The sequence below is a fragment of the Anolis sagrei genome, chromosome 5 (assembly GCF_037176765.1).
Source record: "Anolis sagrei isolate rAnoSag1 chromosome 5, rAnoSag1.mat, whole genome shotgun sequence".
In the NCBI taxonomy this organism is placed as follows: domain Eukaryota; kingdom Metazoa; phylum Chordata; class Lepidosauria; order Squamata; family Dactyloidae; genus Anolis; species Anolis sagrei.
In genome coordinates, this window is record NC_090025.1 from 28,097,931 (window position 1) to 28,120,915 (window position 22,985).

The 22,985-nt window shown below is 38.9% G+C and overlaps 1 protein-coding gene across 1 annotated transcript in view; it reads right to left on the bottom strand.

Moving 5' to 3' along the window:
* Positions 1-22,985, bottom strand: part of TACR3 (tachykinin receptor 3) — a 58,435-nt gene that overhangs the window by 15,392 nt on the left and 20,058 nt on the right. Inside the window, exons 2-3 of the mRNA XM_060779147.2 lie at positions 14,477-14,665; positions 12,629-12,779 (exon numbers count right to left, since the gene is read on the bottom strand). Coding sequence (XP_060635130.2) covers positions 12,629-12,779; positions 14,477-14,665 — 340 coding nt within the window. The remainder of the gene's footprint in view (positions 1-12,628; positions 12,780-14,476; positions 14,666-22,985) is intronic.

Sequence of the window (22,985 nt, forward strand, 5' to 3'; positions counted from 1 at the left end):
CAGTGATACTTGGCAAGAAATGGTTTATCTCAATGGCAACATATCACTGAGGCATTTCCCTTCTCACTACCAAGTCCTACTGAAGCCAACACACATTGGAACATATTATTGAACAAGTTTCAATAGATGAACATCTATTATTGATGAACTACAATGAAGGAAAAAAAATCACTTCTCAACCAAATTCTTGGCAGAGTTTCACTGAGGCTGGACTGGAAGCTTTAAAGACATGTGTTGGAATCCTGCCACCTAATATCAATTAGATGAGCTCCACTGAATCAATTAACAAATAGTGAGGCAATACACAGGTAAATCTGTTTCAGTTGTGGCCCTAATGGTATGATTTAGATCCAGTGCTTTAAAGCTTTTTACTCATTTCATGTCAAAAGCATTGCATAAATAAGTATTAAACTGATAAAAATAGAGGTAACACAAGAGGTTAAATAATTTTTGACAAAACGGGCAGCAGCGACCGCATTGTCTGTAGCATCAAACAATTTTTCCTCTGTGTATGAGGCTGGGCATTGTGGACAAGCATACATATGTGGAGTTGCATGTTCTGCTCCACAGTCACACAAGGTGAAGGATTCTTCTAGGTAGTGCCATTTTGCCAGGTTGTCTTTTGATCTGCCCACTCCACTTCTGAGTCTGTTCAGGGACTTCCAAGTTGCCCATTATCGGCTTGTTCTTGGAGGCAGATCTTCAAGAGCTTCCTAGAGGGAGGTTATTGCTATTGCTGGGGGAACATTAAGAGGAGTAGTGGTTCTCATGAAGCTTTTCCTTGATTTTAGTCTACTGGGAGGGGGCTGATAGCCATGTAGTGGGTGGCTTTCACAGTGTTCAACCTTACTTCTCTCACAGTTAGCAGCAACTTCCCCTTGCGCATCAGGGTTGGGGGTGGGGAATGCCAGCTAGAATTTATTAACAGGTGTAGGTTTAAGACATCCTGTGATTATTCTGCATGTTTCATTCAGTGCTATGTTCACTTGTTTCACGTGGACAGACTTGTGCCAAACAGGGCAGGCTTTAAAACTGACCAAGTTAGAGTTTGGAAATCTTAATCTTTTGGTCTACAATATGATGAATCAGGGATGCTGGAAGTGAAAAAAATAATGTTTTTAAGCTCTGAAAAAAATGTCTTATTCTTGAATTAAGTGAGAAAGAAAAGTCTAAGTCAAATACAAGACAGTGCCAGAAAAAGATTTTGGGGAAACCTTGGAAGTCTCCTACCCTCCCCGCCACTCTGATACTGGAGAGACCAAGCCAAATGGTGGCTGTATTCCTTCTCTTCATTTTTCTTATTGGAGAGGGATAATAAATAGATACTGAAAGTAAGATGAAGAAATAGTAAAACTGGGATGTTTCTGATGCTGACTTTCACATGATCTCCTCCGTGTCTTCCTTTTTGGTGAGGTAGATGGTATTTCTATTTTAAGATGTTTTAAGATTTCCAGATGTTCACCCAGTAGTAGCTGGTGACTTGCATATCAGCAGAACAGTGACTCTTCTGCTGAACACATTTTGGATATAGGGGTCAGCACTTTGGAAAGCTCTTTTAAAGAATGGGCTAAAACACAGAGTGGATCCACTATCTAGGTGACTGGATGACATGTTCCTTTGTTAATTTTATATAAACCTGTGTTCCCCTTTCTGCTATTTTGCCAGTGGCTAAAATGACTACATGAGATATACCTGGTATATGAAGGCTGAGAGGAGACATGATGAGGGCCTTGTATAAATATGTGAGGGGAAGTAAAAGGGAGGAGGGCGCAAGCTTGTTTTCTGCTGCACTGGAGACTAGGACATGGAAAAATGGCTTCAAACTACAGGAAAGGAAATTCCACCTGAACATTAGGAAGAACTTCCTGACTGTGAGAGCTGTTCAGCATTGGAACTCTCTGCCCTGGAGTGTGATGGAGGCTCCTTCTTTGAAGGCTTTTAAGCAGAGGCTGGATAACCATCTGTCGGGGGTGCTTTGAATGTGATTTTCCTACTTCTTGGCAGGGGGTTGGACTGGATGACCCACGAGGTCTCTTCCAACTCTATGGTTCTATCTTTCTATCAGTATTCATCAGAATTACTCTTCTTTTCTAGTAGCAACTTAGCATGCCATTTAACACAACAAAATACCCTAACAGTTTCAGTGACAATGCTCTTACAGATCAACACTGAAAAGACTACTCATGTGACACAAAATCCTCATTTATTTTGAATATTGAATAAATATGAAGACAAGATCAGTCCGGGTTCTTCTGCTTTGTCTTCTATTATTTGGCAGATGGAATTTAGTTTGAATAAATCACTAGGAAATGTCAAAATGCTGGAGCTTATCTGCACATCTATGCTTGAATCTATTCATTACCAAGCTGTGCATCAGTGGCACTTTATGCACACAGATTTATAGATCATAAATCAAATCCACAAAATTTAATAAATTGAAATTTAGTTAGTCGTGTCAAATGGCACAGGACAAGGATGACTCATTGCATTTGGTTGTGAGGCAAAGGGTGTGCAATTGCTGGAATTCAGACATTAACTAATAGTTATTGGAGGAAGAAAGAAGAATACAAATGAGATGGATGAATAATACTCTTCTATTTTTAAGGTGCTTGGATTGTGAATTGTGGAGAGGGATTAATTACAAATCTATGTCCTCACCTAAATAGATACCAGGTTGTACTTTTATGGATTTCTTTTACTGCTGGAACAACAGATTTTGAGCAGGAGAAAAATCAAATCAAATCATTATCATTTCCAGGGATGTGCAAATTCAGAAGTATTGAAAACACTCCTGATTGTAGGATCAATGTTGTCAATACTACTAATCACACAATATGGAACATGGAGCTGGACTACGTTGGAAGCTTTCTCCCCATCACTCAATCAACTTTTTAGATCTAACAAAAGCTACCATTTGTTTGGAAATTTGGGAAGCAGGGATGACAGGTGTCCAAGTGCACCATCCCATAAGAAGAAACGACACATGTACTGTCAGCATCCATTAGAGCTTGATTCTAGGACCCCCATGGATATCAAAATCTGTGGATGCTCAAGTTCTATTATATACAATAGCATAGTAAAAGGGTGACTCATTCAAAATGGCAAAATCGAGATTTGCTTTTGCTTTTGTTTACCTCCCCCCCCCCTCGATATTTTCAAGCTGTGGATGGTTGAATCCAAAGATACAGAATTGATGAATATGAAGCGCTGACTGTACTAGTCTAAGTTTATAAACATCTCTGTAGTTATCACCAGTCTTACTGATAGGGACAGATAGAGAATGAAGAAGTTGTGGTCCAGTGTTTTTGAGCTGTTGCTTTAAGTATCTCCTAGTCCCACTTACTAGAAGTAGTTCTATTGGGGTTTCAGGCAGGATTCTTTTCCTATCTGGAGATCCCTGATATTCCTTCATCTAAGTACTAAACAGGGCTGTAGCCAAGGGGGGGGGCATTAGAGGTTCACCCCCCCCCCAATTTTTCAGGTTAAAATTGGTTTATTCATGAATTTTAACTGGTTAACCAAATTCCCATGCTAAGTCTAAGAGGAAGAAAAGTAAACAAGTCCCTCCAGCACTGCAAGCACTATCTCAAGCAAATTTTGACAATTTATTCACACTGTCATTACTTGCAGCAATAGCTGATATACTGGAAGCAACCAAGATGGCCCACTCATAAATGATGGGCAAAGCCTAAGGCATTGGGGAAGGGGGGGGGGATTTGAAGGCCATCATGAAGGAGACCAGATTTGGTGGGGGCAGTTGACAGGGGCGGAGCTGCAGGCTATTTGCTCTTTGCTTCAGCATGAGTTAGGAGGCAGTTTCCTAATGGAGAACTAGGCCTTTTCCTCCTTGCTCCCCCTCTCCTTTTCCAGATAGTAGGCTTCTCATTGCTATGCCTAAATATAGGTCATTTTCAACTCTTAAACATTTGAAAACATATATCAGAAGCACAATGGGGCAAGAAAGACTGACTATACTTGCGCTCTTGAGTGTCCACTGAAGTTTATCCATGGAGCCTGATTTCTGTCAAAGTGTATTGACACTGTTTTCAAGTGTTTCCAACAGACGTGGTATTCTTTTGTAACTATACATTACCCATTAACAGTCATTTTCTGTTATTTTAAGATTTGAAACTTTGTAACTAAAATAGAACATTGATTTAATTAAGTCTATATAAAAATTGAGAATGAAACATAATATTTAAATTATTTTGTGTTAAGCAACTATTCTTCATAATTCATAACTACTCTTCATAATTTGCTAAAAAAGTGTTTTAACCCACCCAATTGTTTTTTCTGGCTATGGCCCTGGTACCAACCATACTCAGTCCTGATTAGCTTCTGAAATCTGAAGTGATAAGGTCTGTTCTGGGTAGAATGGTGAGTTCCTCTAGTTCAAAACTAGTCCAATTTCTTGGTCTGAGGGAGATCCAAAGGCAGAACTGCAGTATTTAAAGTCATTCCAGGGCTTGCACAGGCAGGGTAAAAGAGAAGGCTTGTCAACATCCTAGCCTTTTCCCTTTCTGTTCTGGTATGTGTGCATATGTGTGTGGTGCACATGTGCGTAGGGGAAAGAGAGAAAGAGAGGGGGAGAGAAAGAGGGGGGGGGGGGAGAGAGGTGTTTTATGAATGTATGATATGGAAATTGTGTTCCCTTCCTGGAACTGTTGCATCTTTGCTTCCCCGTAGCATTCCTATGCTAGAATAACTATGTTTGGAGAAATACTAGAAAACATTGATGTGTGGGAGCACTGACCTACCCCCTTTTGATCTGTACAATCAATAAAGTTCAATTTCTGGAGGATCTTGGAATTGTGCACTTAGAACACCTGCTGCTGGAATTAATCTTGTCCAACCCAGTGACGCAGCATCCCCGAGAGATGGTGATCCTATCTCTTTGAATATCATGCTAAAATAAATGTGAGTTAGTCTTAAAGATCCCGCTACACACCTTTTCGAAATTCCTTTTTATTTCTGCTCTAAACATCCAATGCAAGAGCAACCATCATCCATCACCCAAGCTGCTTCACTCCACTGCCAAACAGCTGCCACCATCTGGAAGTTTTAATTAATGTTTAAACAGGTTTTCCTTTTTTGTAATTTGGTTGGATTTACTATCTGAAACAGCAGAAAACAAGCTTGCTCTATCTTCTATACTGAAGCCCCTAAGATACACAGCTGCCATATCACTTCTCAATCATCTCTTCTTCTGCCTATACAACTCCCCTCAACAGCTTCCCTACAGGGCTTGCTTTTCAGATTCTTTATCATACTAATTATTGTAATCTGGATGCAATGCAGTTTTCTAATCTTCTTCTTCTTCTGTTGTGTCTAGAACTGGATACAGAACTGGGGCGAGGTCTGATCAAATCAGAACAGAGTGGTACTATTGCCTTCCTTGGTTTAGACAGTGGATGCAGCCTAGGTTTCCATTGGCAAAAGACTTTCCCAAAGAACTACTGTTGGCAACTTCAGACCGCAGATATTTTTAGATTGTGGTCCCTTCTACACAGCTGTATAAAATTCAGATTATCTGCTTTGAACTGGATTATATGGCACTATAGATTTGGCTAATCCAGTTCAAAGCAGATAATGTGGATTATCTGTTTTGATAATCTGGATGATATGGCAGTGGAGAAGGGACCTGTAATTTCTCTAGTCCAAAACCACTGATTATTTTGGATAGAGGTTCTGGGACCTGTAGCACATGTCTCCTCTCGGCCTTCTCTTCTGCAGGCTAAAAATGTCCAGCTTTTAAGATGCTCCTCATAGCACTTGTTCTCCAGACCCTTGATCATTTTGGTCACCTTCCTCTGGACACATTCCAGTTTGTCAACATCTCCCTCCAATTGCAGTGCCCAGAATTGGAAACAGTGTGATTCCACGTGTGGTCTGACCAAGACAGAATAGAAAAGTAGCATGACTTCCCTGGATCTAGACTCTAGACTCCTATTTACGCAGGATAGCCATTAGCTTTTTTTAGCTGCTGCATGACATTTTTGGCACATGTTTAACTTGTCCATGAGGACTCCTAGACCTTTTTCACATGTACTGCTGTCGAGACAGGCATTGTCCCCCATTCTGTATCTTTGCATTTCATTTTTTCTGCCTAAGTGGAGTGTCTTACATTTGTCCCTGTTGAGTTTCATTTTGTTAGTTTTGGCCCATCGCTCTAATCTGTTAAGATGGATTTGAATTCTATTCCTGTCCTCTGGAGTATTGACTATCCCTCCCAATGTGGTGTCGTCTGCAAACTTGATGATCATGCCTTTTAACCCTTCATCTAAGTAATTAGTAAAGATGTTGAACAGGACCGGCCCCAGGATGGAACCCTGCTTATGGCACTCCACTCGTTACTTCTTTCCAGGATGAAGAGGATGCCATAAAAAAAATTGGGAAGCATCTAAGGTTGACTTGGCAATCCCCTCTAAGAGAAGGTCTCCCTTTCTCTGCCTTCAGTAAACAAGCCTAAGGATATCCTTACACAGACCCCAGGATTCTAGCTTTAAAACTTGGAATAATTACTGCATCATTTTATAGGATGGGCAGATGTATTTTCATATACCAGTTGGGTTTATCCTTGTTAAAAAAAAGGAATGCCATCTGGTATTTCAAAGAGGTCAGAACACAAGGCATTAGAATTCACAGTGTATTTTCAATGGAATGAGCATTTGTGACCTGTGATCTCATTCCATCTGCACAATCCATGAACTCGAAAGTGTTGAGTAGTGCTGGAGTATTTTGCTCTTGTTTTTAAAACACTAATGTGTTTCAGTTATGATGTACTTTCTTTAATACCTTATCCACTTGCATAAAATATAGATTCGAGTATCTCATGCTGGGTGGCTCTTTGCTTTTATAACTGTAAGAGAATGCCTAATTATGTCACATTAACTTGTTAAAATTATAAAACAGTCAGATGGACAGCCCATAAGAGGATGGTAAACTACCTTGCAATCCAGGTAATGAGAAACGGTTACAACAATGGCAACAATATTCAATCACAAGCTTGGAATAGACCACAAGGGCTGACAAGTCCAGTCTCCTACCATTCTCCCCTCTGCACATTTGATCCAGAACAATAAAGAAACTCCGGCTGCTTCAAACCAAAGTTATTTAAGGTTTTCTATCCCATTTCTCACCATGGCCCAGGAATTACCTCTTGTAGATTCATCAGTATAGCATTTCTCTGAAATTCTTGGTCAGTAACTAAACTCTCATACTTTGTTCAGTTCTCACGTGGCATTATGTGTCTGATTCTGGATGGATACTACAATAAGGTTACATGGAGATATTTTGCTTAAGGTAGTACATCCAGTTAGTTGTCTGGTAGTGACCTAAAGATCCCTTCTATTGACATCCTATAAAGTAGGGATCCCATTGATTATCAGAGTTAACAGAGTAGCCATTGATAGCCTTACAAACCACGAATTTGCCTAAATTTTAACCAGTATGGTCTAACCTAGTAGCAATCAACTCATCAATAAACACAATTACTAATAATAACAAAACCATATAGATTATTGGTTAATTTCATTTTCAGCTAGGATACCCAATCATATTCAAATGGTTCAAGGCATTCCATGGTGCTCTGAGACATCAAAGCCCTGTTGGAAGATGGATACAACTCATCATTACTATCATCACAATCACTGCTGCCACCACCTACTCCTTGATGTTGTTATGTGCCTTCAAGAAGTTTCCAACTTATGGTATCTATCAAAGGCTGTATCTTTTTGGAAGATATATCCAGAGATTGTTTACTTTTGTTTTCCCCTGAGGTTGATAGATTTAGATTTACCTGATGTCATTCAGTGGGATTCTATGACTGAATGAGGATTTGAACCCTGTTCTCCAGAGTCGTAGACCAGGGTTCAAATTGCTCCAGTAGTTTGCTAGTGCTGTCTGTTACATTTATGTATTTCCACCCAAGTTATAGTAATATAATTCCTACATTATTTAGACAAGTGGTTCTCAACCTGTGGTTTCCCAGGTGTTTTGGCCTACAACTCCCAGAAATCCCAGCCAGTTTACCAGCTGTTAGGATTTCTGGGAATTGAAGGCCAAAACATCTGGGGACCCACAGGTTGAGAACCATGGATTTAGACAGATCTTAATGGCAACAGGCAATGGTATAGGACAGTGTTTTTCAATGTGCTCCAGGTGTTCTGGACTTCAGCTCCCAGAAATCCCAGACAGCTTACTAGCTCTTAAGAACTTTGGGAGCTGATGTACAAAACATCTGGGGAAGCATAGTTTGAGAAACTCTGCTATAGGGAAAGTAACACAATCTGTGGAGACATGAGACATGGATTTAAATGATACCAGTGAAGAAAACTGTTCCCTCCAAATTCTATAGAATCGCATCTGTGTTCCACCAAAAATAGCACTGGCAGAGACTAGAACCACATAGCAGCACAAATATGACAGAACCTGCACTCTGCAAAAAAAAAAAATGCGTCATATCTCTAAAAAGGTCTCACATGAAGCCATCATGCAGGCTTCTAGTAATTAACAATTATTAACCATAGTTCCAGTTAATTTGTACCTTTGGGTTTTACCTGAGTACATCATGCCTCACATAGAGTGCCACAGTATATTTTCCTTTTGTACTCTAATGCAGAATCACATGCCCTTTCCACCCCCATTGGTACAGGTAATTACACATGTTAAAGAGCATGCAAAACAACACTGTGGTTCACCTGATTAAAAGCTATTACTTATTACAGGAAAAAGAACAATAAACCAATCTACGTAACCAGTCATTAAAGTAATAAATCAAATGATAACTTCCTTTCCTGCATAGTGCTATCCTAAGTGGCAAATATGACCAAATGTCAGCAGAGCTCACATAATCTGGCTGAAGTTGTGCTAAATCCAAATCTAAATAGTTCCTGCTTAGGAGTGTTGGAAATTACTTCTGGATGTCTTCACCTGAATCTATATACATCTGAGCTGGAGGGGGTTGGGATCTGGTGGTGTAGCAACTCTTTCCTCAGTCTCTCTATTCTCTGCTCACTTTCTGGCCATTCTGGTAGTGAATTTGAGCTAGCAGAGCAGCTCTGTTTCTGGATTGCTCTTCTGGGAAGTGTATGAGATCTGGGAAATGTATGGGATTGTCTCGTGTGCAGTTGGTGGGGATGAAAGAGAGGGCCTTCTCGGTGGTGGCCCCCTGGCTCTGGAACTCTCCCCCCAAGGAGATTAGATTAGCATCTACCCTGTCCACTTTCCATAAAGACCTAAAGACTTGGAAGTTCCATTGTGTTTTTGATTAATCCGGTTCATTAGATGATACACCCCCTCCCCAGCTATAATTTAATACTGGGCCCTTGGACTTTATTACTGTCTCTCCCCTTGCAGTGTACTCTACTAATTGATCCGACCCCTCTAGCACTATCAGGCCTCTGGCCCTTGTATCTTAATATCAGCCCCATCCTGGTAGTTGTATTGCATAAGCCCTTGCCTTGCCCTTTAGTTCTGAACTGTGCTCAGCCACTGATTGTTGATTGTGATGGTTATGTTTTTATGATGTTTTAACATGTATTTTATTATTTTAGTGTTCCATGTTTTAATTGTGTTTGACTGGGCTTGGTTCCCATGTAAGTCTCCTTGAGTCCTTTTGGGATGATGGTGGAGGGATACAAAAATAAAGTTGTTGTTGTTGTTGGTGGTGGTGGTGTTGTTGTTAATAATAATAATAATAATAATAATAATAATAATAATAATAATAACATCGGCCAGCAAAATAGGGTGGCCTAATTTTTCCAATGCTATCAAAATTGCAACAGTTTTCTATGTCTTTGACAGTGGAGATTAAAGTGTGTGTGCATGCTTTCATGGGTGTGTGTGACAAAGAAAGAGAGAAGTAAACATCTTATTATGTATATGCAAATATACTTAATAAAACAAATCCAAAATCCAGATCCAAAACACTTCTGGCCCCAAGAATTTCAGATAAAAGATACTCAAGCTATAATGCAATCAAGATATCTGAAGATAAAATTAATAGAGAGGCATGGGAACATGTCTTCCATTTCCTAAAAAAACTTGACTATGTTAAAAGTTGACTATGTTAACTTAACAAAAATATATAAAGTTTCTTGAAGAGATTTGATATGTAATACCTTCATTTCTTAATGTGGAGGAACATATTTTGTCTGCCTATTTATCTACTGCTCAATATGGCAACCATTTTTTCTTTCATGGCTCTCAAGGCATTGCGGCACCTGTGAGCATACATTTCCCCCCAATTTGAGTTATCCTCTTTTTCCTAATGTGAGAATAAAAGTCTTCATTGTTCCAAGATTTGCTTTGAAATAAAATTTCGTCTACAGTTGGTTTCTGTCACAGTGAATGATTTCTTGCTTTATCATCATAATCAGACCTCTGGCAAATCCTTAGAAGCAGGTCTTTTTCTAACAGAAAAGGTGCTGGTAGCAATAGCCCAGATAATTGCCTTGTAAAGCATTTTCCTGTCTTTTGTTTCGCTGTAGCATTTGCCTTCGAAGCTGGAGAGCACAGGAAATATTTTAATGGCTGACATCGAACGAGGTATTCCTACTGCCATTAGCTATTCATGCTAATGGCAAAACATGGCACTCCTGAATGGTAGATTCAGCATATATTAAAACAATTTCGAGAGCTCATCTTCTTCTTGTAATTACATATGAAGTACAGCAAGCAAATCTATTGAACAAAATCTGAGCTTTTGTGATCTGATTCTGGAGATACACGCACAAACCTACACTCAAAAGATTGATCTCCAAGGCTACATGAACTACAGCAGGACAGAAGTCCCCTCTGTAAACTATGCAGAAGTATCCAAATATCCAATCATTTATTTATTCCAATTTGTAGTCTGCCTTGTGTTAGAAGCTCACAACTAGTCTTTTAATCAAAACAGCAAAAGAAAGAGACAGATGAACTATATTAAAATTACATCCACCCCAAATAATGTTGGAGCATGCAAGAAATCAGTTTGTGTGTGTGTGCCAACTGTAAAATAAGATGCACGAAGCTGATTGGTTGAGTTTTGTGCGAGGAAATGGCTGAGACTGGGACTTTTGGTTACTGTTACATTTTTCACACTTGAGCTCTGCGGGTGCTTAGAGAAGCAGAGAGACAGAGTTGGAGTGTGCTCTTGCTTCATGAGTTGCTGAAGGAGGATTATCCATGTGGACAAAGAAAGACTATTTTAATTCTCTCATAAAAGGACATTATATGAGTTGATGCAACTGATCACACTGTACATATGTTGTTCTGAACTAAGAAGAGTAAGCTACTTGTTCTTTATTGTTCATCTGCGTGGCATATTTTCTTTCTCTAGCAAGGCAGTGTGTGGGCTGACCAAATGTGAACTACACGTGGTTTATTTTACATTATGCCACGAATAAATATACTCTGTTCCCCAAACATCAAACAGATGCTAATGGCACAAATGAAATTGAATAGAAATGAGGAAATTCAGCAATTAATTTTTGTTCTTAGGTGCCTACAAATTCATGGAGATTTCTTGATCTTCACGTGGATTCTTGTTAACAACAACCCTCTCATAAGATTTTTTTTTGCGGGGGGGGGGGCACAATTTATTCAGAGGAGGTTCTGCCATTTTCTTATTATTATCCAGTGAATTTTCATGGCTGAGAAGCGATTTGAACCTTAGTCCCACACATTTGCAGTGTCTCTAAATATTATAGCAATTAGAAGAAGAGACAGCATAATAGCTTCTGTTCTCTGTAAAATTAAATTTTCAGCTCAGTTGACTGTGATCTAAGATTCGGAATGCTGGCTAGCAATTCAGGAGAAGCTACCATGAAGAATAGCACACGAAATGCACTCTAAATGTATCCAGTTATGCTTTGTAAAACTGGCTGGAATTTTCTTGCTTTTTTGGAACACCAGTTGGAACGCCAGTGGATGTTGTACGAGGAGATATGCTCCTAAAAAGCATAGAGTTGTAGCTATACTGCTACCACTGATTCAAATGGTTCCTGAATGGATAAATGAAGGCTCCCTTTTGCCATCAATTGACTGGCAGCTATTGTGATCCTGGACCTCCAGTGTCAGATATGCTGTTGGAACATTATACACTCCATCAGCACCAAATTAGATTTTGGTCTCAGTTTCCCCAAATTTCAGGATAATTTTAGCCTTTATACATATGTGTCCACCAGCACAGCTATGCTTGGATTGTTATATTATTAACCATTCTATTTTGAAATGTGTTTAACCTAGTTTTATGTTCTAATTGTATAGACATTCTAATTTGAACTGCATTGTTGTTAATAAATTATTGTTCCTTGGGTACTATTTGATGCCAGAAAGGTGGTATATTAAGCATATACACATATAATTAAAGATATTGAACTTTGCAAGACTAAAATGCTGAATTATATGATAGCTAGAAAAGAAATGAGATAAGAAACAAAACAAAAAGTAGTCCATGGCAATCAATCATTTAACTTAAATCCAGTTTTATCATCTGTCTTCATTTTTAAAAATGCAACAGGAATGATTTAGTTTGTCTAAAATGTCTCAATATTTTTTAAACCAACAATTAATTGGCAATCACAACAAAAAAGCGAAAGACTTTCAGCTGCTATCAACTTAACAAGACATAAAGGTACAGCACCTTCCGTTTCGCTTTCAGCTGTTCATGGTATTTGTCAGATGTGTCGCCTGGGATCTCTCCACCCCAAAGGGTTATTCCAACAATTGTATACGTGATGCCCATGACAAGCAGTGGAAAACAATAGACCAGCGCAATTACAATGACATGGTACCTGTGAAATTCAAAAACATAGTTATGTCAGTCTGGATGAGCATGGAAAGGAATTTTGGAGCATCTTTGAGACTGAGAAAATAACTTCAGCATAAACATTTGTAAATTTAAGTCTATTTCATCAGATGCAAGTGCAAATGTTGTATCTGATGAAATAGACTTAAATTACGCTATAAATGTATTTCTCTTTGTCTCAAAACTTCTCTTTGCAGATGGTACCTGTAAGAATGAAATAATGAAATGACAAATTCTTTTGGGGAGAAAACAGAACAGAAGTTGTCAAAGGCTTTCATAGACGGAATCATTGGGTTGCTGTGAGTTTTCTGGGCTGTATGGTCATGTTCCAGAAGCATTCTTTCCTGAGATTTCACCCACATCTATGGCAGGCATCTATCGAAGACAGACAGGAAAACTCACAGCAACCCAGAACAGAAGTTGCAGTGTACTTCTAAAAGGAATACATTTTCTGGGTTGTTGTACGTTTTTTCGGGCTATCTGGCCATGTTCTAGAGGCATTTTTTTCCTGACGTTTTGCCTGCATCTATGGTAAGTATCCTCAGAATACATTTTCTGTTCATTAAGAATGGGTTGGCTTGGGCAATAGCCCTATGACCATTAACCCATAGGAATTTTATTATGTGTTGGTTTCTTTTTTGTTAGTTTAATGTATAGCTCACTTTTCTCTGGACATGGGACTCAAGGGGACTTATGATGAAGTTAAATCAAACAAAAAAGCTAAAGGCTTAATGTTAATGAAATTGAATACAATTAAATAAGACACCCTATTAAACCATGCACAATTGTTTTATTAAATACATTTTTCTTTCCCTCTTCACCACATCCCTTACAAAATCCCCTGCACGTAGTTGGATGGGCACTAAGATGAAGGTAACATCCACTTTTTCTGTAATGAGCACATTTATAGTGTGTACTTTATACACACACACATCTGGCAAACAGAAGGTATGGCCAATCTTTTTGCCCTCAAATGATGCATACAATGATGGATATATGTTGGGGGCAGGTCTGGTGTTCCTCTTGCTCAGAAATAACAAATTACCCATGAGGCCATTATCTGTAACAGATTTTGTGCAGGCAATAAGAGTGCAGTGAAAACATATTTTAGAACTGACACAATGGCTGACATTCTGTTACTGGCACAGGCAAGGTGCTCCGAGTCCATTTGGGGAGATGGAGCGGAATATAAACAAAGCTTTATTATTATAATTATAATTACATTTTACGCTCATGTGTATACTTTTTATCATTGAGGAGATTGGCATTACCTCCTTGCATCTGAACACCCAGAGCCTACCAACAGGCTTTATTGTTTTTTTTCTGATAGCCCCAATCCAACAGCCATTCTATTGCTAAAGGAGAGTGGAAGGAATTGGAGAAACATTTGGCTATGTTCCTATAGCTGATAGAGACTGATGACATCATCTGTTGAGATCTCTGGAGGACTTCAGCAGATATTAGCAGAAGATGTCCTGGCTGTGTCTGACTATGAGACTGAGGACATCTCCTGCCAGGATCTGCTTGCCACTCTCCTTCTTACGGCATACTGTGTAATTTGGGTTTTTTTTTCAAAACTAGAAGTAGCAAAAAATGGCTCCGCAGACATTGCAATAGTCCAATTCTATTCTAAGGCAATGAAGGATGGAGAAGTAGCTCATTCCCACTGAAATTCTGACTTACAGAAATCGCTGTCTCATACCACCTGGCCAGAAAACGTAGCACAGAGTTCTTCCAGGCATCACTTTAGTCTTTGAAAAAAGACACTGAGGAAAAGCCAGTAGGAATGCCAGGATCCATATGCTTGCAATTACCACTTTGGTTGCCGTGGCAGAAAGTCTGGGCTTCAAAGGATCAATAATGGCCATGTATCTGCGAAAATGAAATGAAACAAACAAACAAACAATATTATAGCAAATGTTATAAAATTAGAAATGGTGGGAAAATTGCAACTAGGAGGCATCTGATTTCTCTTTCAATATAATACAGGAAATGAAAATCACTATCGAACATTGCTGTCATACCTCATTTGGGGACAATCAATTCTCAAGAAAATGGCTACTGTGCCATAGGACATAAATTAAATAATTGGAAACTCAGTCCAAAGTTATCACCCACAGAGCAACTGTTCACCAAGTTCACTGCATGATTTATTTCCCTTGCCTTTTATTTTTCTAAGCCATTTCCCCAGGGAAGTCGTCATTCTGATTTGTCTCCATGGTTCAGTGTGACTGGATTCCTTTTATGTAGTGGAATAGTGGGCATTAATGGGCCCGTGGGGTACTGTACAAGACAGATACAATGCAGTTTGGAATGTGTGTGTGTGTGTGTGTCTACATCACACTCACAATTTCACCATCCCCTCTCCCTAAAGGAAAGAGTGCTCAAAACAAATCTATGAAGGCCAGTTCTGCTTGATACAGTTTGCTAGGTATGTGTGCAATGAATACACTAGGTTGTTGTGAGTTTTCCAGGCTGTATGGCCTTGTTCCAGAACATGGAATACATAATAATAATTATTTATTTATTTGACCAGTTATATGGCCATACAGCCCAGACAACTCACAACAACCCAGTGATTCCGGCCATGAAAGCCTCCGACAATACATAATAATTATTTATTTATTTGACCAGTTATATGACCATTTCAAAATACAACATTGTCCTTTACTCATGGACCACAGGTTGAGAACCACTGTCCTAGACTATAGAATGACCTGCTGGAAGAGATTCGACAGCAAAATGGGCTGCCAGAATTTTAAAAAGAAGTAAAGACCTATCGTATTTACTCAAGTGTAATGCATTATCAAATATAAAGTGTGCGTTACAAAGGAAAAAGTTTTGCCAGTGAAAGTAATGCAGAGGTGAAGGGGCTTTACTTTTCATTGCTTGTTGACCTGCTGACCATTCTCAATAGTCTATATGTTGTGTTTTAAATGGTTTTAGGATTTTATCTATTGTGTTCTAATTATGTTGTAACTGCCTCAAACCTTGGGGAGAAGCAGTTAAAAATAGTGTTGTTGTTAGAATTGCAATCCCACATGGCCACTCTTTCCTAAACTCAAGGTCAGTTTCAGCACTGATAACAGGTGCCATTGAGCTCCAGATTCGAAGACTATAATTTCTAGATTTCCATTTAAATAGCACAGCTACATTGAGGGGTTTGATGTCTGTACATTCAGTGGGATAGGCATTAAATCTAAGCTAGGAGGCAGGTGTACTTGTCTAATATTGAAAACTCCATGCGGACAGGCTAATACTATCTTATAAATATATATGGGATAGATTTTGACAGTTCATAGGATGGTAAGTAGGGTTGTTGTTTTTAATCACAAGCGTCTATGTGACTTGACTTACTGAAGTGCACAATGCTTTATAATGCAAAACTGCATAATGAGCAGTTATTATGGCAGCTAAACTATAATAGAGCTAAATGTCAAACCACTTTGAAATATAGTAAGACATTTAAAAAAATAGATGAGATATCAAAGATAGTACTTAGAATTCTCTAATAGAAATCTCTAATACAATTCTCTGCCCTGAGCTATACTAGATTGCACTAGAGCTTTCTAGCAAGTAATTCTAAGTATTGTTTGAATCCTGAATCTCTGGTTTCTGTAGGGCGAAGCCATGTTATTTAAAGTGTATCAAATGGCTATAATTGTTCTCTGTCTCTACTCCCCAGAACTTACGAGGCAAAGTGAATGATTTGCTCACAACTTGCCAGTTTAGGTTCCTGGCACTTCTAGCTTAAAGCAACACTAGCAACAATCAGGTAGCATGTCAAAGACTTGGAAAACCTCCTGCTAATCAGGGTAGATAGAAGGGCTATGCAAAAAGTCATTTGTACTTGCATGTTGGATCTATTTCATAAGATTTGTACATATGATAAAATATTTAAAAAGTGGGCGCCGCCACTGCAAAAAAATCTTAAGATTCAAAACACTGACCTATGATTTTTCAGAAGTTATGTAAATCTCATAAGTGGCTCCAGGTCTCTGTTGTGGGCTTCATTTCCCCCCCCCCCCAAAGGGCCCCGGGGCTCTTTCCTCAAAGGTAGGGGGGTGGGAGTTTGGGTGGGCGGGAGGGAAAGAGGGATGCCTGGCTGGATGGCCAGGGAAGGAAGAAGCCCCTCCGGCACATAGTTGGCCCAGAGAGAGACAGGCAGAGACCATCACATTGAGGCTTTAACGAGGGCAATCCTGGTATTCTGAAGCGAGTAGAATTCTGGGAAATGTAGTTTAGGGCAGGGCCTTTTGAATTCTCTGCCACAGGGGTCCTTGCCTTCCCAAACTACATTTCTCAGAATTCTGCTTACCGCTTTGTGCCTCCTCCTCCTCCCTGAAAGTTTTGGTGAGTGGAAGCCCATGTTCATTCTCTAAAAGGATTTTGAGACAAAAGGGGATTGTTGGGAGTTGAATTAATTATGTGAGGTAGGCAAAGTTGAGAGGCAGTGACTTCAAAGTTTACCTAGTAAGTTTCTTCTTGTTGTTATTATGATTTCAAAAGCTGGATTAGCATTTGTTGGGGATGCTTTGACTGTGCTTTTTTTGCAGTCGGGGGTTAGACTGAATGGCCCCTGGGATCTTTCAGTAAAATAGTATTGTTATGTTGGTTTAAGTTTTCTAAAAATCAGTAGATTTGCAAATCTTTCTGAAACTCAGGGGGATGGTGCCCTGGTTATGTTGTATAATTGAAAATAGAAATTCAAGGAGACAACTCTTACAGTTTTTTAAAAAAAATATTGTTCATAAAAACTTACTTAATTTCCCAAAAATCAGTGGATGTGCAAAATGTGCTGAAACTGGGGCGGGGGGGGGGGGGGGGGGGTTAACAGTGGCAAATGTGTTCTACAAATGTGTTCATCCCAATAGTTCTAAAAATGAGGGATCAAGGAGCCCCAGAAGCTTCTCCACTTGTGCAATTACTTAACAAAAAAGTAGCTAAAATTTCTTTATGTTGTTGCAGTTAGTCTATGGACCTTTTACATTTTTTTTATTTCAAATAAATTATGCAATATATATAACATAGAGTACATTCATGTTAAGTGTACAAAGTGTGAAAAATTCTGACCAGTCCTGCATGTTAACTTGGAAGTAAATCTCAATTTGTTCAATTGTGTGGAAAAGGTTATCTTTTGGGTAGAATATTCTTTAAAAATGAATGTAACACTGAGAATAAGGGGAGAAACATGCAGATTTTAAAAATAGAAATAAAATATTGATGGAAATAGCAAAAAGGTAATTTTGCACAAATTGGATTCTTATACCTAGAATCAAATAAGGAGAGGAGAGGGAAGGGGAGGGGAGGGAAGGGGAGGGGAGTGTTGGGAAGGGGAGTGTTTGTCTGCTGCAGGCTGCCTTTGACCTCAGCTCCTGGGGACTGGCTCCTTACTGCAGGTTGGAAGGCACTGCCTTAGGATCAGGGGGAGGCCCTAGTAGTGTGCTTAAAGGATTGGTACAAGTGGTATTTGTGTATGAGATTATTATGGTTTAATATGTTTAACAGTTTTAAATGGTATTTATATGCTTATTGTTTCTAGTGATTTTATGTTATGTTTTATATGGTTTGTATAATGAGGCACTGAATTTTTGTCTAAATGCACGCCGCTCTGAGTCCCCTGATAAATAAATAATAAATATTTTCTTCAATGATGCCCATACAGTCTTGTTTTTGTCACATGATGCTTTAAAATAGTAGACCTTATTACATCAATATAATGTCCTAAATGGTCCTTCACGGATGAAATAACTGTTAATGGAGATTCAAAATCTACCAAAAAATACCCTCTTCTGGTGTGATCTTGGCTATGTGTTGAGATCCGATATGGCAGAGCTCTCTCTCCCAGGTTCTTCAAATTCCTCACAACTGTTCCCTTTTCCATCAATGCTTCCACTGAGCATTTTAGTTTTCCAGCTGTCTCTGGCCTTTGCATGACTTTCAGGATCAACGTCAGTTCATAGCGGGGCACTTTGGGCATCGAGGAGAGGAGGAGGAGGAGGAGTGGCTGGGCAGCTGCAGGAAAAGGCCATGCATGGAGGCTAGGAAAGAGGGCCGCCACTGCTTCCCCCTACTGACCCCTTACAATATTTTAGAAACACTTTAGAGACGACCCCCCCCCCCCAAATTTAGTAATGAGTATTGAAACATTATTTTCTAGTCTTGTGCATTTGTACATAATCACTATCAGTTTGCTTGTTTGTTTCATTCGTAAGGCCTTGTTTTCATTTTTGAGCACCTCCTATGAAAATGGGCGCCTTTCCGAATGAGCTTTTAGGTCCTAGATCCGAAAAAACAAATATTTTCATAAAATCAGTGGCAATGGGTGGAATTCCCTCATTTCCCTTCCCCTCAGTTTTAGGGCTAGATGGGTGAAACTAGAGAGCTCTGCTGCCATTTCTCCCTGCCATTTCCTAATCTAACTTGTGCCACTGCTGAGGTCTTGTCATTGGAGCTCTGCAACCGAGCCAGTGGAAAACGTGTACATATGTGGAGTGCAGTCCCAAAGCGCCAATGCCTGCCAGGGCCTGCAGCCGAGTGCCAAAAATTTCATTTCACTGATTTTTCTGTACTGGTGTGTGTGTACCATTTTGTGACATCAGAATGAAACAAACAATATGAAAACATGAATTAAATGTCTGAAACAGTTACCGGGCCCATGACTATTATTTTCATTTATCACACAGGCCTAGTATTGGGCTAAATTGGACCAATGACTTGATATAAGGTCTTATGATTCTCTTTAATAACAGTAATGCTCACCCACTAGGGCATTTTAAGTAGAAATATGTTCCAATATGAATGGCTGTGGGCATGCAGATACCTAGGCTTTCCATCATTTAATGGTGTTTTTAACTTCCCACTACTTTACATTTACAATTGCATTGATCAGATATATATTTCTGCAGACGTCTTCCCCTTGTTGTTATGTATCCTTTCAATACCTTATGTACCTTTAAGTCACCTGCTAACATAGGGCGAACCCATGAATTGTATAGGGCTTTAATTAGGCTAGAAATACTGGAGGGTAGTTTTGTCTATTCCTTCTTTTAAAATATAGTCCACAGCACCGGACATTTGTTGGTAGTCTCCAATCCAAGTACTAAGAAGGACTAATCCTACTTAGCTTCAAGGTGAGATACTTTCTGACTTTTTTCTTACTGGGATGTACCCCACTTCTGAAGAAACAAGATCTCCCCTCTGACATTGGATATATGACTAATAATTTTTATGTATACCTAACTTTCTTATTCATTGCACCAAAACAGATCACGTGTGAATTAAATCAAAATACATTAATTTTAGTGTGTGCAGTCAGACCAAATCTCAAAACCTTTGACTTTATACATGGAAAACAGAAGTCAGCTTTTAAAAGAGCTGAGAAAATTAATTAACCTTTCTAGTTAGTCTGCTAATTTGTTTTGATTTGAGGCTGTACCTCTTGGGACTAATATGCCAGCTGAGTTGTTTGCCAATTGGAAATTTCATTGGTATCCAGAAGTAATTAAAATTCCAGTATATTGATTCCTTGGGACATTGCTCAAATGAGTCAAATTAAATGGCTTACACTACTTGCTGAAATATCTGTTGTTTTTGAATAGGTGGGCATAACTGAAGTTAAGTATTTGGGATAAGATGAATATATCTATATATATTCTTTGAGTTATTTCATACCTTTCAGGTTTAGATTTAGAAAATCAATACTTAGGAAATTTTTGTGGAGGCTGTTGATATCCCATTTTTCATTCAAAAGGATGGAACTGCTGCATTCCAAAAGCATATTTGAATCATAAAACATATTTCCTTAGATTAAATCTCAAACATATCTTAAAAGTAGTTCAACTCAATCAAAACAACATTCTTCTCAGTTCCGAGATATAATTATTCACTAAATTATTAATACTACTTCACTATAATGTCCACTGGGAAAACAGAAGGGGCTCATGTAGGAAATTGACTCAGTTTGATGTTGTGGTGTATTATGAACCTATGAAAATAAACCCAAGAATGGTGGAGACCTCAGATAATGCCCAGAGACAAACAAATGCTGCAGCCTCCCTATCATAATATCACTTAGCGTGAACCTTTCCATCAGGATGATCATAATCTCTTCATGCATCCCAATACTAGATATTCCTAACATTAGGGATACCTCTACCATTAAGTAGAATTAGGCAGCTGCCTCAGGGAAAAGGTGTTGGGTATAATAAAGGGAACTGTTCATTACACAGTAATGAACTGAATATTTAATAACAGCAGAAATTAGAAATAAGAAACAGCCACCAAATATAATTGTATGTTGTGCTTCTTCCCCACATGCTCAATATGTTCACTGTCTGGATGTCCATCTGCTTCCACAGTAGCCAGAGCAGGATGGGAGGAGGAACATGATAGCCAGCCTGGTTCTTTCTTGCAGAGGTCCAGGAGAATGTCTTTTTGCTCCCTCCTGGTGACTGCAAAAGCTGGTTGCCTAGTTGTCCCCTGTCATCCTCTCCCACCACTGAAGAGCTATGGTGTGGGCAGCCAGCTAGAAACAAGCTCAATGATGGAGTTGTAGCAGATGGAGCTGCTGAATTCCTCCATCTGTCACAACCCCGAAGTGACTGTGTATGTTACTACACAGATGCCAGCCAGATTCTTACTCTATTTTTAATTGCTGTAAAAGGTGTTTGTGAGATTTCTGCCTGAGGAAGAGGCAGCTGGTAGTTTCGTGTCAGAAAGATGGCAGATCCACTCTGTGTTCTCTTGCCAATCTTAAAGGAAATATCTGATGTATTGAAACTAGTTGAAGGACAGGATTTAGCACCTTGGACAGCTCTTTAAAAGTCCTGAAAAAACCCTGAGAGAGATTTAGCATTTATACATTATTATGTATGCTGTTTTTACTGTAAAAACCACAGTTTTATAGGTGACTTGAACTGCATTGTCTATAATTCCTCACTAGCTAGAGCTGATGACAGTTGTAGGTTCAAAATATCTGACTTTTTTTTACATCTACAGTACCGGAAATGTATGCCTCTAGATGGGTGGTGAAGTAAAGGTAATATGGGACACATAGATACTGAACTAAGAACTCCCTCCCTAAAGAATTAAAAATGGCCTCCTCCCTCCTCTCCTTTAAAAAGTTACTAAAGACACATCTATGCAATTTAACCCATGGAGTGGAGGAGGATTAAGTTCATCTATATGCACTCTTGGCTAGCTGCTAATTTCTGCCCTGTCAATCTGTGGTTTACCATCCCCCCTGCAACAATTTTAGCTTAATTTTAGAATTTTTTAATGAGATTTTAAGGATTTAATATGTTTTTTTAATTATGTGTACTGTGTCACATTGGTTTATTTGAATTATTTTGTCATTTATTAAGTAATTCTTGATTTATTTGTATATTATTGTTGTCACCGAATGCTTACTACTGTGCATTTGTTGTAAGAGTCCCCTTGGGGAGAGAAGGTGGGCTATAAATAAAGTTTCATTCATTCATGTGTTTTCAAATGCTTACAAACTATATAATGTTTTTTCTTTGCTTGTGCAGGTAGTTAGATAAATCTCAGCCTGTCCAAATATTCTGTTTATACCAGAATTTATTACTTTGATCCAGATATGGCAAAGCTCAATAATCTGGTTTATTGGAAATACACACCAAGGCAATATCTCACCTACACTTATGAAATGTCAACTATGAGACAGAAAAGATTACTCACACCAAAGAATTCAGTACTCAAGGATGACTATCATAAGGTGTGTGTGGAGCTTTATTTCTATATTTTGTGGGGAAACATTTATATATGAAGTCAGAGATATTCTTGTTACCTTCGATATCTCAAGTTTGGTTCAAAGGGAACTGAACAAATTAAGAATTCAATATTTTGTATGTATCTAATATTGATTTTGGAGTTCTGTGATAAGATCTGTGGGACAGGGAATGCTCCTTTCCACCTTCAGCATCCATTCCTGGCAGAACAGCTCTACACACCTACTTAGTTACATTAACATTCAAGCTGGATGCTGAATTCAGTTGAAAGGAGTCCCCAACAAGTGGGAATGACAGGGCCACTTGTTCTACATGAATCTTTGCCAAAACACCTCTGAAATCTTAAACTTTGAAAACAATTTTTCCTTGTAAGTAATTTGGACTGAAACAAGTGCAGGGGAATACTCAGGAGTGCATACCAGCTAATGTCCATGCTTATT